The sequence below is a fragment of the Pristiophorus japonicus genome, chromosome 3 (genome assembly GCF_044704955.1).
Source record: "Pristiophorus japonicus isolate sPriJap1 chromosome 3, sPriJap1.hap1, whole genome shotgun sequence".
Classification (NCBI taxonomy): Eukaryota; Metazoa; Chordata; class Chondrichthyes; family Pristiophoridae; genus Pristiophorus; species Pristiophorus japonicus.
The window spans coordinates 59,601,181-59,615,842 of NC_091979.1; the positions used below are offsets into that span (position 1 = coordinate 59,601,181).

The 14,662-nt window shown below is 42.1% G+C and overlaps 1 protein-coding gene across 1 annotated transcript in view; it reads left to right on the forward strand.

Moving 5' to 3' along the window:
- Positions 1-14,662, forward strand: part of LOC139253819 (low-density lipoprotein receptor-related protein 1-like) — a 2,398,725-nt gene that overhangs the window by 1,259,105 nt on the left and 1,124,958 nt on the right. Inside the window, exon 22 of the mRNA XM_070873585.1 lies at positions 8,117-8,299. Within this exon, the coding sequence (XP_070729686.1) occupies positions 8,117-8,299 (183 nt within the window). The remainder of the gene's footprint in view (positions 1-8,116; positions 8,300-14,662) is intronic.

The window sequence follows — 14,662 nt, forward strand, 5'->3', positions numbered from 1 at the left end:
CCAAACAACCACACTTTATAGGAATTGATAAGAAGAAAGAAACAATTATATGTACTTCTTAATTATAGAAAAGCACAATTAATAATGCATATAATGATACAAGTCTTTTTAAAGTTATAATAATTCCGACAGGTGTATGATGAACCGGATATAAAAGGGGTCAGAGGGTCTAGTAAGGAGGAGGAACTGAGGGAAATCCTTATTAGTCGGGAAATTGTGTTGGGGAAATTGATGGGATTGAAGGCCGATAAATCCCCAGGCCTGATGGACTGCATCCCAGAGTACTTAAGGAGGTGGCCTTGGAAATAGCGGATGCATTGACAGTCATTTTCCAACATTCCATTGACTCTGGGTCAGTTCCTATCGAGTGCAGGGTAGTCAATGTAACCCCACTTTTTAAAAAAGGAGGGAGAGAGAAAACAGGGAATTATAGACCGGTCAGCCTGACCTCAGTAGTGGGTAAAATGATGGAATCAATTATTAAGGATGTCATAGCAGCGCATTTGGAAAGAGGTGACATGATAGGTCCAAGTCAGCATGGATTTGTGAAAGGGAAATCATGCTTGACAAAACTTCTGGAATTTTTTGAGGATGTTTCCAGTAGAGTGGACAAGGGAGAATCAGTTGATGTGGTATATTTGGACTTTCAGAAGGCTTTCGACAAGGTCCCACACAAGAGATTAATGTGCAAAGTTAAAGCACATGGGATTGGGGGTAGTGAGCTAACATGGATTGAGAACTGGTTGTCAGACAGGAAGCAAAGAGTAGGAGTAAATGGGTACTTTTCAGAATGGCAGGCAGTGACTAGTGGGGTACCGCAAGGTTCTGTGCTGGGGCCCCAGCTGTTTACACTGTACATTAATGATTTAGACGAGGGGCTTAAATGTAGTATCTCCAAATTTGCGGATGACACTAAGTTGGGTGGCAGTGTGAGCTGCGAGGAGGATGCTATGAGGCTGCAGAGTGACTTGGATAGGTTAGGTGAGTGGGCAAATGCATGGCAGATGAAGTATAATGTGGATAAATGTGAGGTTATCCACTTTGGTGGTAAAAATAGAGAGACAGACTATTATCTAAATGGTGACAGATTAGGAAAAGGGGAGGTGCAACGAGACCTGGGTGTCATGGTACATCAGTCATTGAAGGTTGGCATGCAGGTACAGCAGGCGGTTAAGAAAGCAAATGGCATGTTGGCCTTTATAGCGAGGGGATTTGAGTACAGGGGCAGGGAGGTGTTGCTACAGTTGTACAGGGCCTTGGTGAGGCCACACCTGGAGTATTGTGTACAGTTTTGGTCTCCTAACTTGAGGAAGGACATTCTTGCTATTGAGAGAGTGCAGCAAAGGTTCACCAGACTGATTCCCGGGATGGTGGGACTGACCTATCAAGAAAGACTGGATCAACTGGGCTTGTATTCACTGGAGTTCAGAAGAATGAGAGGGGACCTCATAGAAACGTTTAAAATTCTGACGGGTTTAGACAGGTTAGATGCAGGAAGAATGTTCCCAATGTTGGGGAAGTCCAGAACCAGGGGTCACAGTCTAAGGATAAGGGGTAAGCCATTTAGGACCGAGATGAGGAGAAACTTCTTCACCCAGAGAGTGGTGAACCTGTGGAATTCTCTACCACAGAGAAAGTTGTTGAGGCCAATTCACTAAATATATTCAAAAGGGAGTTAGATGAAGTCCTTATTACTTGGGGGATCAAGGGTATGGCGAGAAAGCAGGAATGGGGTACTGAAGTTGCATGTTCAGCCATGAACTCATTGAATGGCGGTGTAGGCTAGAAGGGCCGAATGGCCTACTCCTGCACCTATTTTCTGTGTTTCTATGTTTCTATAACAAAATAAATTCTGAAGTGTTTTGCAGCCTCAACATCGAGTTCAACAATTTCAGGTCATAACCTTTGACCCCATTTTTTCAGACGGCAGCTATTGCTGGTAATTCTGATATTCCCATTTACACCTCCTCTAGACCCATCTTTTGTTTCTTTACTTGTCCCATTACCATTCCCTTTCTCCTTGCACCATCATCCCCTTTGTCATTTAATCTCTCCACTTTATCACAGATCTTCCCTCCCCCTTCCCCTTTCCCTGCCTCTGTACTTGCTTAAAACCTGATATATCTCTAACATTTTCCAGTTCTAAAGAAAGGTCATCGACCTGAAATGTTAACTCTGTTTCTCTCTCCACAGATGCTGCCTAATCTGCTGAGTGTTTCCAGCATTTTCTGTTTTTATTTCAGATTTCCAGCATCTGCAGTATTGTACTTTTGTACGTGCTTAAATTTATTGTTTCAACATATTAAATAAAAGCTACCCAATGAAAACCTGTTAAATATCAATTTTATCAAGGTACACCTGGCCAATTTCCCATGTTATACCCTCCGTAAATTTGAGGTCATCCAAAACTCTGCTGCCTAAATCCTAACTCGCACCAAGTCCCGTTCGCCCATCATCCCTGTGTTCATTGATCTACCTTGGTTTTCGGTTCAGCAAGGCCTCAATTTTAAAATTCTCATTATTGTTTTCAAATCCATCCATAGCTCACCCCCTGTAATCTCTGTAATCTCCTCCAACCCCAAACCCTCCGAGATAGCTGCACTCCTCTAATTCTGACCTCTTGAGCATCCCTGATTTTAATCCCTCAACCATCAGTGGCCATGCCTTCAGCTACCAAGGACCCATGCTCTGGAATTCCCTCACTAAACCTCTCTACCTCTCTTCCCTCTTTTAAGATGCATCTTAAAACCTACCTTTTTGAATAACCTTTTGGTTATCTGCCCTTCTATCTCCTTATGTGCCTCGGTGTCAAATTTTGTTTTATAACACACCTGTGAAGCAAATTGAGACGTTTTACTATGTTAAATGTGCTAAATAAACAAACATTGTTGTTGAGTGAAGAGAAACATAACTTAAGAATGCCAAACTTACAAGTGACTTATTAAGGTATTTCTCATGAATTAACTGAAAATATCCATCCAGAGATGTAGGTTGAGTATGACCTTACAAAGGCCTTTGACAATGCCAGCTGTGAGGGTCTATGGAGCATCCTCCTCCATTTCGCCCCCAAAAGTTCGTCATCATCCCCCACCTGCTCCACGATGACATGCGACCCATGATCCTTACCAACGGATCCATTACAGACCCAATTCACATCCGGACCGAGGTCAAACAGGGCTGCGTCATCACCCCAACCCTCTTCTCAATCTTCCTCGCTGTCATGCTCCACCTCACAGGCAACAAGCTCCCCGCTGGAATGGAACGAAACTACAGAACAGTGAGAACCTGCTCAACCTTCGCCATCTCCAGGCCAGGTCCAAGACCACCCAAACCTCTGTCGTTGAGCTGCAGAACACGGACGACACCTGCGTCTGCGCACATACAGAGGCTGAACTCCTGGACATAGTCGATGTATTTTCCAAGGGATATGAATGCATGGGCTTTATGCTAAACTTCCGGAAGATAAATGTACTCCACTAGCCTGTCCTTGCCGCACAGACATCAAGATCCACGACGTGGCCATGGACAAGGTGGACCATTTCCCATACCTCAGGAGCCTCTTATCAACAAGGGCAGACATTGACGACGAGATTCAACATCGCCTCCAGTATACCAGTGCAGTCTTCGGCCGCCTGAAGAAAAGAGTGTTCAAAGACCAGGCCCTCAAAACTGCCACCAAGCTCATGGTCTACAGGGCTGTAGTAATACCCGCCCTCCTGTATGGCTCAGAGACACCTCAAGTCGCTGGAGAAATACCACCAACGATGCCGCCGCAAGATGCTACAAATCCCCTGGGAAGACAGATGCACCAACATTAGCGTCCTCGACCAGGCCAAAACCCCCAGTGTTGAAGCACTGACCACACTTGATCAGCTACGCTGGGCAGGCCACATCGTTCGCAAACACGAGTCTCCCAAAGCAAGCGCTCTACTTGGAACTCCTTCATGGCAAATGAGCCAAAGGTGGGCAGAGGAAACATGACAGGGACATCCTCAAAGCCTCGTTGAAAAAGTGCAACATCCCCACTGACACCTGGGAGTCCCTGGCCAAAGACCGCCCTAAGTGGAGGAAGTGTGTCTGGAAGGGCTCTGAGCACCTTGCGTCTCATTGCCGAGAGCATGCAGAAATCAAATGCAGGCAGTGGAAAGAGCATGCAGCAAACCTGTCCCACCCACCCTTTCCCTCACCTGTGACAGGGACTGTGGTTCTCATATTGGACTGTTCAGCCACCTAAGGACTCATTTTTAGAGTGGAAACAAGTCTTCTTCGATTCTGAGGGACTGCCTATGATGATGATGATGATTACCTTATGTCTTCAAAATTGAATAGAGAATATATATTGACAAGCAATGAGAAATAACTTCGCTTCAGGTTGGCCAAATAACTCACAAGCATTATCTCAGCAATAACCATGGCATAGTGTTCTCTACCTAGTACATTAAAATTCAATCTTTAAAGCTGATTTGTGATATTTTATGGTGTCATAAGTATAAAGTCACAAATTTATCGCCATGTGCCTTCCTTGCTCTCAGAACACATGATCTATATACATTTATCTTCATAATTTATTGTTACTTTGGTCGTGACTATTATAAGTATGGAAAGCATTTCATTATTCCTACTGTCATGCAGGATGGGTTTTACCTCCCTTCGGGGGCAGTTCAACACTGTCTAACGAATCTTGGTGAAGATTTTCAATTTGCTACCTGCGAATAAAATTGGCGTTACGAATCGGTCAACCATTATAGAATGCGGTCGATTTTCATTTCCATTCAAATCAATGGAAATGAGAAATCAGGTGGTTTCTATGACAGGTGGCCAATTCACAATGCCTGTTCTCTGTCTGACAGCAAGTTGAAAATATATCTAATATTAACCCTGGAGCTATTGAACTTTCAACTTGAAGAGTGTTTGAAAAATGAACAAATAGTGGTTGAAAATACGATTAGATATTTCTTAATGAAATGTCTATACCAGGAATGCTAGTTCTGAAATAAGTAAGCTTACAGACAACATATAGCACACCTACATCTGCATGCAGTTTAACTAGAAAATGAAACTGATTTAAAAGAATATTTATACATTATTGAAATAATACATTTTTCAAGCTAAAAGTCTTAACTTGCTTCTTAACCAGGTAAGTAATTGTATAGCATTTTGTGCTTCAACAAGTTGTATTAATCATACTAAATCCCCATTTAGTTGATTTGGGGATTTCCACAATGGCAAAGAGCTGTTGTGGATGAGAGGAGAATTGAAGGTAAATCTGCCAGTGGAATATTACAGAATAATATTTCATTTTTTGTTCCATAGAGTGGAAGGCTATATGTGTGTTATACAAATGAATTGAACATCATGTGGGTTCATGCATGAATGATTGATTGAACTATTACAAGGCTATGTTGTTTGTCACATATGCATAAAACAAGGCATCTCTATTTTACACGACTTTTTATTCTGCTTAATTAGTTTCTTGCTCTGCACAGTCATTGACGATGGGGGCTATTTAAGACATCATAATGCTGTCCGAGTCACACTGTCAAGGTACTCATGGGCCATTTGTGCAGATTTCATTGTAACAGCTTGACAAAGCAGTCTGTGGGTTCCTAGTAATAGCCGTAAGAAAAAAGAACATGTCCTTGTGCTCCAAATAAAGGATTTAACAACTGTTAACATATCTATTATTAGGCAAGTGGCAAAGAGTTCTGAAATCATTATTAAATCTGTTTTACTGTGCCCTGTAAAAATTCAGAATACATATTATTGAAGTATTCGGAGTTTGTTCTTGTCTTTAAAAAATGTAAATTTCCAATAACTTATTCCTCTGGCCTGCAGTATTAGACATAGCTGAGAAATGTTTATCTTAAACAGTGAACACTTTTGTTTCAATTAACATTTGTGGTTTTTAACTTTATGTGTAAATAAATATTTTAATTCCTACACCAACGAACTTCGACTGACGCATTCCATTTTGATATAGTCTCCCAGACCACAGGCACAGCTCAACAGAACTCAGCAGAGGAGGACAAAGGGTTTGATTAGGGCAGGGAAAATGGAGTATGAGAAGAAGCTTATAGGGAACATTAAGACGGATTGCAAAAGTTTCTATAGATATGTAAAGAGAAAAAGGTTAGTAAAGACAAACGTAGGTCCCCTGCAGTCAGAATCAGGGGAAGTCATAACGGGGAACAAAGAAATGGCGGACCAATTGAACAAGTACTTTGGTTCGGTATTCACGAAGGAGGACACGAACAACCTTCCGGTTATAAAAGGGGTCGGTGGGGCTAGTAAGGAGGAGGAACTGAGGGAAATCCTTATTAGCTGGGAAATTGTGTTGGGGAAATTGATGGGATTGAAGGCCGATAAATCCCCAGGGCCTGATGGACTGCATCCCAGAGTACTTAAGGAGGTGGCCTTGGAAATAGTGGATGCGTTGACAGTCATTTTCCAACATTCCATTGACTCTGGATCAGTTCCTCTCGAGTGGAGGGTAGCCAATGTAACCCCACTTTTTAAAAAAGGAGGGAGAGAGAAAGCAGGGAATTATAGACCGGTCAGCCTGACATCGGTAGTGGGTAAAATGATGGAATCAATTATTAAGGATGTCATCGCAGTGCATTTGGAAAGAGGTGACATGATAGGTCCAAGTCAGCATGGATTTGTGAAAGGGAAATCATGCTTGACAAATCTTCTGGAATTTTTTGAGGATGTTTCCAGTAGAGTGGACAAGGGAGAACCAGTTGATGTGGTATATTTGGACTTTCAGAAGGCTTTCGACAAGGTCCCACACAAGAGATTGATGTGCAAAGTTAGAGCACATGGGATTGGGGGTAGTGTACTGACATGGATTGAGAACTGGTTGTCAGACAGGAAGCAAAGAGTAGGAGTAAATGGGTACTTTTCAGAATGGCAGGCAGTGACTAGTGGGGTACCGCAAGGTTCTGTGCTGGGGCCCCAGCTGTTTACACTATACATTAATGATTTAGATGAGGGGATTAAATGTAGTATCTCCAAATTTGCGGATGACACTAAGTTGGATGGCAGTGTGAGCTGCGAGGAGGATGCTGTGAGGCTGCAGAGCAACTTGGATAGGTTAGGTGAGTGGGCAAATGCATGGCAGATGAAGTATAATGTGGATAAATGTGAGGTTATCCACTTTGGTGGTAAAAACAGAGAGACAGACTATTATCTGAATGGTGACAGATTAGGAAAAGGGGAGGTGCAAAGAGACCTGGGTGTCATGGTACATCAGTCATTGAAGGTTGGCATGCAGGTGCAGCAGGCGGTTAAGAAAGCAAATGGCATGTTGGCCTTCATAGCAAGGGGATTTGAGTACAGGGGCAGGGAGGTGTTGCTACAGTTGTACAGGGCATTGGTGAGGCCACACCTGGAGTGTTGTGTACAGTTTTGGTCTCCTAACCTGAGGAAAGACATTCTTGCTATTGAGGGAGTGCAGCGAAGGTTCACCAGACTGATTCCCGGGATGGAGGGACTGACCTATCAAGAAAGACTGGATCAACTGGGCTTGTATTCACTGGAGTTCAGAAGAATGAGAGGGGACCTCATAGAAACATTTAAAATTCTGACGGGGTTAGACAGGTTAGATGCAGGAAGAATGTTCCCAATGTTGGGGAAGTCCAGAACCAGAGGTCACAGTCTAAGGATAAGGGGTAAGCCATTTAGGACCGAGATGCGGAGAAACTTCTTCACCCAGAGAGTGGTGAACCTGTGGAATTCTCTACCACAGAAAGTTGTTGAGGCCAATTCACTAAATATATTCAAAAAGGAGTTAGATGAGGTCCTTACTACTAGGGGGATCAAGGGGTATGGCGAGAAAGCAGGAATGGGGTACTGAAGTTGAATGTTCAGCCATGAACTCATTGAATGGCGGTGCAGGCTAGAAGGGCCGAATGGCCTACTCCTGCACCTATTTTCTATGTTTCTATGTTTTCTATGAAAACGCAAAGGTATAGGGTGCTGGGCAAATTAAGTACTGAAGAAAGTATAATTAAAGTACTGAAAAAAGTATAATTAATATAATTACCATGGTCTTTTCATCATGTTTTCCCCTCAAATAATTGCATTGGTAAATGTATTGTTTGTATTGTCCCAACAGCCACAAGGCCACCTGGTGGTTGTCACAGAAAACAATTTCAGTGTTATATGGATGGTAATTGTGTTCCACTGCGATGGCATTGCGATGGGGACTGGGACTGTGAAGATGGCAGTGACGAAGTCAGCTGTGATGGAAACACAAGAACCTGCGACTCCAATTCAGAGTTTAAGTGTAAAGACACAGGTATGATTAATATTCATAGATAATGCACCTCATCAGAGTAATTTTGTCTCAACAACAATTTGCATTGATATAGCGTAACAACCATGCCAAAGTATGTCAGAAGAGAAAGCAATGCTAAGCAGCAATAGAAGAATAACTAGGGGTGGTGGCTAAAAGCATAGCAAAACAACTAAGCTGTGAGGAGAGTTTTGGAAGAGGGGAGAAAAAAGGCATGGTGGAAAGTACAGTGATAGAGTTCCAGAATCAAGTCCAGAGCTCGCTGAAAAGTCTGCCATTGATGGCAAAGCAGAAGGGATAATATACTGAAGTCTAAAGTCAGAAGATTGGACAATGAAGCTGGGGGAGGTTGCAGAGGTGCAGGAGGGTTAAAGTCATGAATGGATTTATTACTGAGGACAAGGATTTAAAATTCATTGAATTCAGGGAATGGTAACCAATAAAAGTTGGGGAAAAAAGAAGCAGTGCGATAGTGCAATGGCTTAAGATGCAGATAGTGGAGCATTGGGCAATTTTGAACTTTGTAGGGTTGAACTCTGGAGACTGGCAGGGAGAGCATTCACGATGTCTAGCCTGGATGGCAATGGCATGGATAAATGTTTAATTGAGGGTAGGTATGGGTCGAGAAGGACGATGTTTAAGAGGTGGAAATCAATGGTCTTGGTGATAATCGGATACAAGGCTTGAAGTCAAACTCCAGGTCAAACAGGACAGCAAGGTTAAGCACCGTCAGATTCAATATGAACAAACAACCAGGGTGGGAGAGGGAATCAAGCTAGGGTGCAATGTTTTGGCAAGAACTGATAAAATGATTCGTCTTAACAATGTTAAGTTGTAGAAAGTTCTGGCTTATTCTTAATTTGATTTCAGACAAGCTGACAGCAGAGTGATTGATGTTGAACTGAAAGTGATGATGAAAAAGGTACAACTAGGTGTCATTAGTGTGTATGTGTGTATGCAGTAAATAGGTCTCGTGGATAAGGTGAGCTCGGAGAGGGCATGAGGGAAGATTGGAGTGAAACTGATTCAGAGCTAGTGCAGGGGGGCACCTTAGAGGAAGTTTGGCTGGGTGGGCTAGGGGAACGAAGCTGCTGATCGGATGATCTCAATCTTAGAGACAAAGAAGTTCATGAGCTCCTAGCACTTGCAGTTTGAGGTAAGGGTGGAGGCGACAGGACGAGGGGTTTAAGAAGACGGTTAGCAGTAGAGAAAAGAAGCTGGGGTTATCTTTACATTCCAGAATGATCCTGGAATAGTGAACAGTTTTGGCAGGCGAGAGCAGGACCCGATCGTCCTTTAAGTAGTCCAGCCAGATCTGATGGCGAATGGCTAAATCACATCCATTCACATCTGCATCCCTTGAACTTAAGGGAGTGAAGACGAGGGCCATAGCAAGGGGAACAAGCAGGGATGAGAGAGTTAGGTGCTCTTTACCTGTCCGCCATTGTTCATTGTTCATAGGTTTATATGGAACCTTCACGGCTGCTGACCGAGGGCCGTGCGGCTCTTTGTTGGCCATCACAGACACGTTGGGCCGAAATGGCCTCCTTCTGTGCTGTAAATTTCTATGTTTCTATGTTTCTATAATTGTTTTAATGGGGACTAGGGCATTAAAGGCATTGGGGTAGAAATTGGTATGTCTACAAAATTTGTTCCCAATGAGCAGCTTCGAGCCTGTCCTGCTCAAGATTCTTCAGTGGCCCCTCTGGGGTTTTTAAATACTCAAATACAGGCCTAGACTAATTTCTACCCCATATTGTGCAGAGGCATTGCTGTACTATACAACAGGTGTATTATCGCATGCACAACTATCCCGTTTTGACTAAAGAGCAGTGCCTTCGGAACAGTGGAAGTTACAGGCCTGGAAAAGATAATTGAAAAGACATCTGGCCAATTCCATGGAACTAAGGTTTAGCACAGAGATAGAAATCAAGCTGTGCCATTTCCTACAGGAAGAGCTTCAGTGAATATCTGCAATCTGGAAGCGGGTGCCAGTGGTCATCTCTGGTAGTCTGTTTTTTCTCCTGTTCATATTTCTCAACCAAGTCCAATGCTAGTGACTACTGAATGAAATCCCTACTGTGCTATGTATACGGAACAATCTTTTGTGAAAAGCATTTGTTTCCTGGGGACTTCCTTTGGCAACACATGCTGGCTCAGCTTCAAGAACCAATTTACACCAACTAAAAGAATACATCACACGTGTAGAGTGAAGGCTGAGCGGTATTACTTGTCATCCTTCCCACCTTAATGTCAATATTAGTAAAATTGAGTACAGAATTATTTTCTTACTGATGAAAATGTAGATCAGCAGGGTACTCCATAATGTTGGCAGTAATTTCCAGGTTTTACTCTTCAATAAGTTTGAACAATGTAATGCATTTATCTAGTGGCGTGTCCCAATCGTAGCATTCATCTGGTCTCGCAGTGAAAGTCGATACAAGAGTATAATTAAAATAGGTATATTCACAAAATGCATAATAAATGAAATGTACATTCAAATATCAAGAACTTATCTAAATTTAAGATTGTGTAATGCACAAATTCTTACTCAGTACATCTGGATTGTGCTGATAAAGATTGCAAGATCCAGAAGGAAACTTTGCTATTCCCCCGGAATCTCCCGAGCTGAAACAAACAACTGCAGCCTTTATCTCTTTGAATGATTTTTCTTCAGCTAGCAACCCTATCAATTTCTGGTTCACAGAGGGATGACCCTTCTCCAACCTACCTCTCAGGAATTAGCCTCATGAGACCTAATTCTTTACTGTGTTGCATCCAAACAATGTCCTCATTATAGTCCTGCTGATTTGTTTTTAAGGATTATTTTTTTGGCTAAGAGGAAGACAAAGATGCTTCTATCAGGTTGTACAGCCTTTCCGCTAGATTTTCTACCCTCCTTTTAAAATGAACTGTTTTGACACTATCTTACATCTTTCTAATTTCTGGTCTTTTAAAGCTCCAAAATTGAATTGTCCTCCATACAAAGACTGTTGCTAGCTCTTCCCATTAGGTCACAAGACCAAGAGATAAACTGCACAGGATTCAGGGATCCATGGCAACTTGGCCACGTGCCTTAGACACAGTGCTTGTTGCCAAGGTGAATGCGACATCATTTATCCACTTAGGCAAGTTAACACCTTCCTACCTGGCCAGAAATCAAAATGATTAAAACACAGATACATTGGATACTGATTCAGAAGGTATACATTAAATAATACAGAAGAAATGCTCACAAGCAAATTAATTTGATACATGATTTAATGTATTATGTGTTGAGCTTCATTCATCCAAATAAATATTTTTGCTTTGGAAAATTGTGTACCAGTGGAATACTTCGACAGGCAAAATGGCATTAGGATCAAATTTATGTTAAATTAATCCAAATAATAAAAAAGTTTAACGATGAACTATTAAATCTGAGACTTGTTACCACATCTCTATCAGTTTGCATGGTAGTGCAAACAGCTTGTATATACTGTTGAATCATGTGTGCATGCCATATATTTTCAACATCCAATTAAAAGAAGCAAGTTTGTAATTGTTTGTTCGTTCAAGATGAATAAAAATTAAAATGGATCCAGTTTCTACTTAGATTTAAGTTTGGAGATCAGTATCTCATGATATTTATGTTTTTAATTCACTGATTCAGACTGAATAGAAAAGTTGGTTTATTACATCGAATTACATAATATAGTATGGTTACGAATAATAATTGAGAAGGACATAATCATAACAAAGACCAGTGAAATAAATTGGAGAAAAGCTGATTTCGAGGGGCTGAGAATAGAACTTTGGAAAATAAAATGGACAGCAATATTGGCAAACAATGATGTGGAACAGCAATGGGAAACATTTAAAACACTGCTCACCAGAGCCAAGGAAAAAAGTATTTAGCTAAAAACAAGAAAAACTAAACACTAATGAGACACGATGCATGAATAAGGGAAAAATTGGGGGCAAGGATAAGGACCTAGACTAATTACATGGACAGCAGAGGAGAGCAAGACAAGGGAGAATAAAAAGAGACTAGGAAAGAAGAATAAAAAAAATAAGGCAAAGACGAACTATGAAATTAAATCATCAAGAAACATAAAAATGAAGAGTAAAATATTCTACAGGCATATAATTAAAAAAAAGGAAAGTCAGGATGGCAATAGAGCCATTAAGAGATGATCAGGATAAAATTACAAGCAGTGATAGCGAAATAACAGGAATATTAAATAATTATTTTGCTTCAGTATTAACCAGGCAAACAGAATAGATGTTCATTACATCAGAACATAAGATTAGAAATGAGATAACTGCATTTAAAATAAAAAGAGGAGAAATATTTTCAGAATTGGATTTTCAGAAAGAATTCGATAAGGTGCTATATAAAAGGTTACTGCACAAGATAAAAGCTCACGGGGTTGGGGGTAATATATTAGCCTGGATAGAGGATTGGCTCACTAACAGAAAACAAGAGAGTGAGGATAAATGGGTCATTTCCAAGTTGGCAAACTGTACCTAGTGGGGTGACACAAGGATCAGTGCTGGAGCCTCAACTATTTACAATTTATATTAATGACTTGGATGAAGGGACCGAGTGTAATGTAACCAAATTTGCTGATGATATAAAGATAGGTGGGAAAGCAAGTTGTGAGGAGGATGCAAAGAATCTACAAAGGGATATAGATAGACTAAGTGAGCGGGCAAAAATTTGGCAGATCAAGTATGATGTGGGAAAATGTGAGGTTATACATTTTGGTCGGAAAAATAAAAAAGCAAGGGAGAGATTATAAAATGCTATGGATCTGAGGAGCCTTGTACATGAAACACATAGGGCTACATTTTACACTTTTGTGCATATCACCCAAAAATGGGCGTTATTTTTGGCATGGGCGGTAAAAATGGGTTTTCAGATTGCTGGCTTCTCGCCCAATCTCAAAGCACCTAGTCTCCACTTTTGAAATTGGACGCTACTGCAAACGATATGAAATGGGCGGTAGCGTTAAATCAAGCTGACTTTCGGCCGTCCTTAGCAACGGCATGGCAACGCTCGATTCCCGTGATTCAGGAGGTCAAGGGTCATCATGACATGAACAGAAGAGGAGACAGAGAGAGACGGAGCTCAGAGGGACTGAAGGCATGTATGGGTGTGGTGTGGCTGCTTTGGGAGGAAGGAAGGAGAGTTTAGAGCTTTAGAGCAAATAGGGAAACAAAAATTAGCTGTTACCAGCCACATATTTGTGTGAATTTGGCCTATATTGGAAGGAGAGGAGGAGGCATCTCAGCACGCTGTGGAGACTGACGCTGGCGAGAGCAGTGAGCTGGGAGAGGAGCACATTGGAGGGCGCAGAAGAGCCAGGAGGTTCTCGGATGAGCTAAATGCCTCCCTCCTGCAGGAGGTCGAGTTAAGCTGGGGTGATTTGACACAGTGAGGGCGTGGAAAGCCCACCCCAAAGGCCTACCAGAAGATATGGGCTGAGATAGCAGAGGTGGTGTCGTCGGCGACCAACGAGATGCATGAGGGCAACCAATGCCGCAAACGATGGAACAACCTTGTGGGATCCGCAAGAGTAAGTATTACCTTTATTTACATGTACTTATGTTTTTATATAATTTGATTTGTAAGAATCATAATGACTATCATCAGATGTGAGGTCTTTCACTTTTACCGGGAATGTTGTACTCAAAGTCTGTGGTCACAGTGCACGTCTTTAGGTAAAGAATGATAATGATCAAATTAATCATGATTACATCTGTCGGTAACTACTGTATCAGGCTCTGTGACAGTACCTAGCAATGATATCACGCAATGATCTCATGTCATGTCATCCTGTCACCTTTTACAGAAGCAGCTATCAACGATGAGGTCCATGCAGGGGCAAACGGGTGGGGGGCCACCAGTGCCCAGCGATATTACTGAGATGGAGGAGCAGGTGCTCACACTTGTGGGGAAGCACACTCGGACAGCCATGGAAGCAACTGCAGACTCTGAAATGATGCCACGTGAGTAAAGTTTACACCATTGTGTGATGTAAAGTCAATAGATGCCACACCCACTCATATCCGAACAATCATATATGAGAGATGATTTCTAAAATTGTCCTAGAAATAATGCTGGCCTAATGAAAATCATTGCAATGCAAATGTGTTGATGGTCATGAAATGTGATGTCTATGATGATTTTGATAGCGATGGTGCTTTTGTCGGCATATGCTGTGTGTAGCGCTGGAATCACCTTGTGACCCTAGCACCCCCATTCTCCTCTAATAACCTCATTTGTGTTTTGCAGCTCAGCCAGCAGCGCGGCCCCAGGCAAGACCACAGAGGCCAGAAGGTGGGGGTGCGGGGCCGGACTCACCGGACGATCCTACGTCT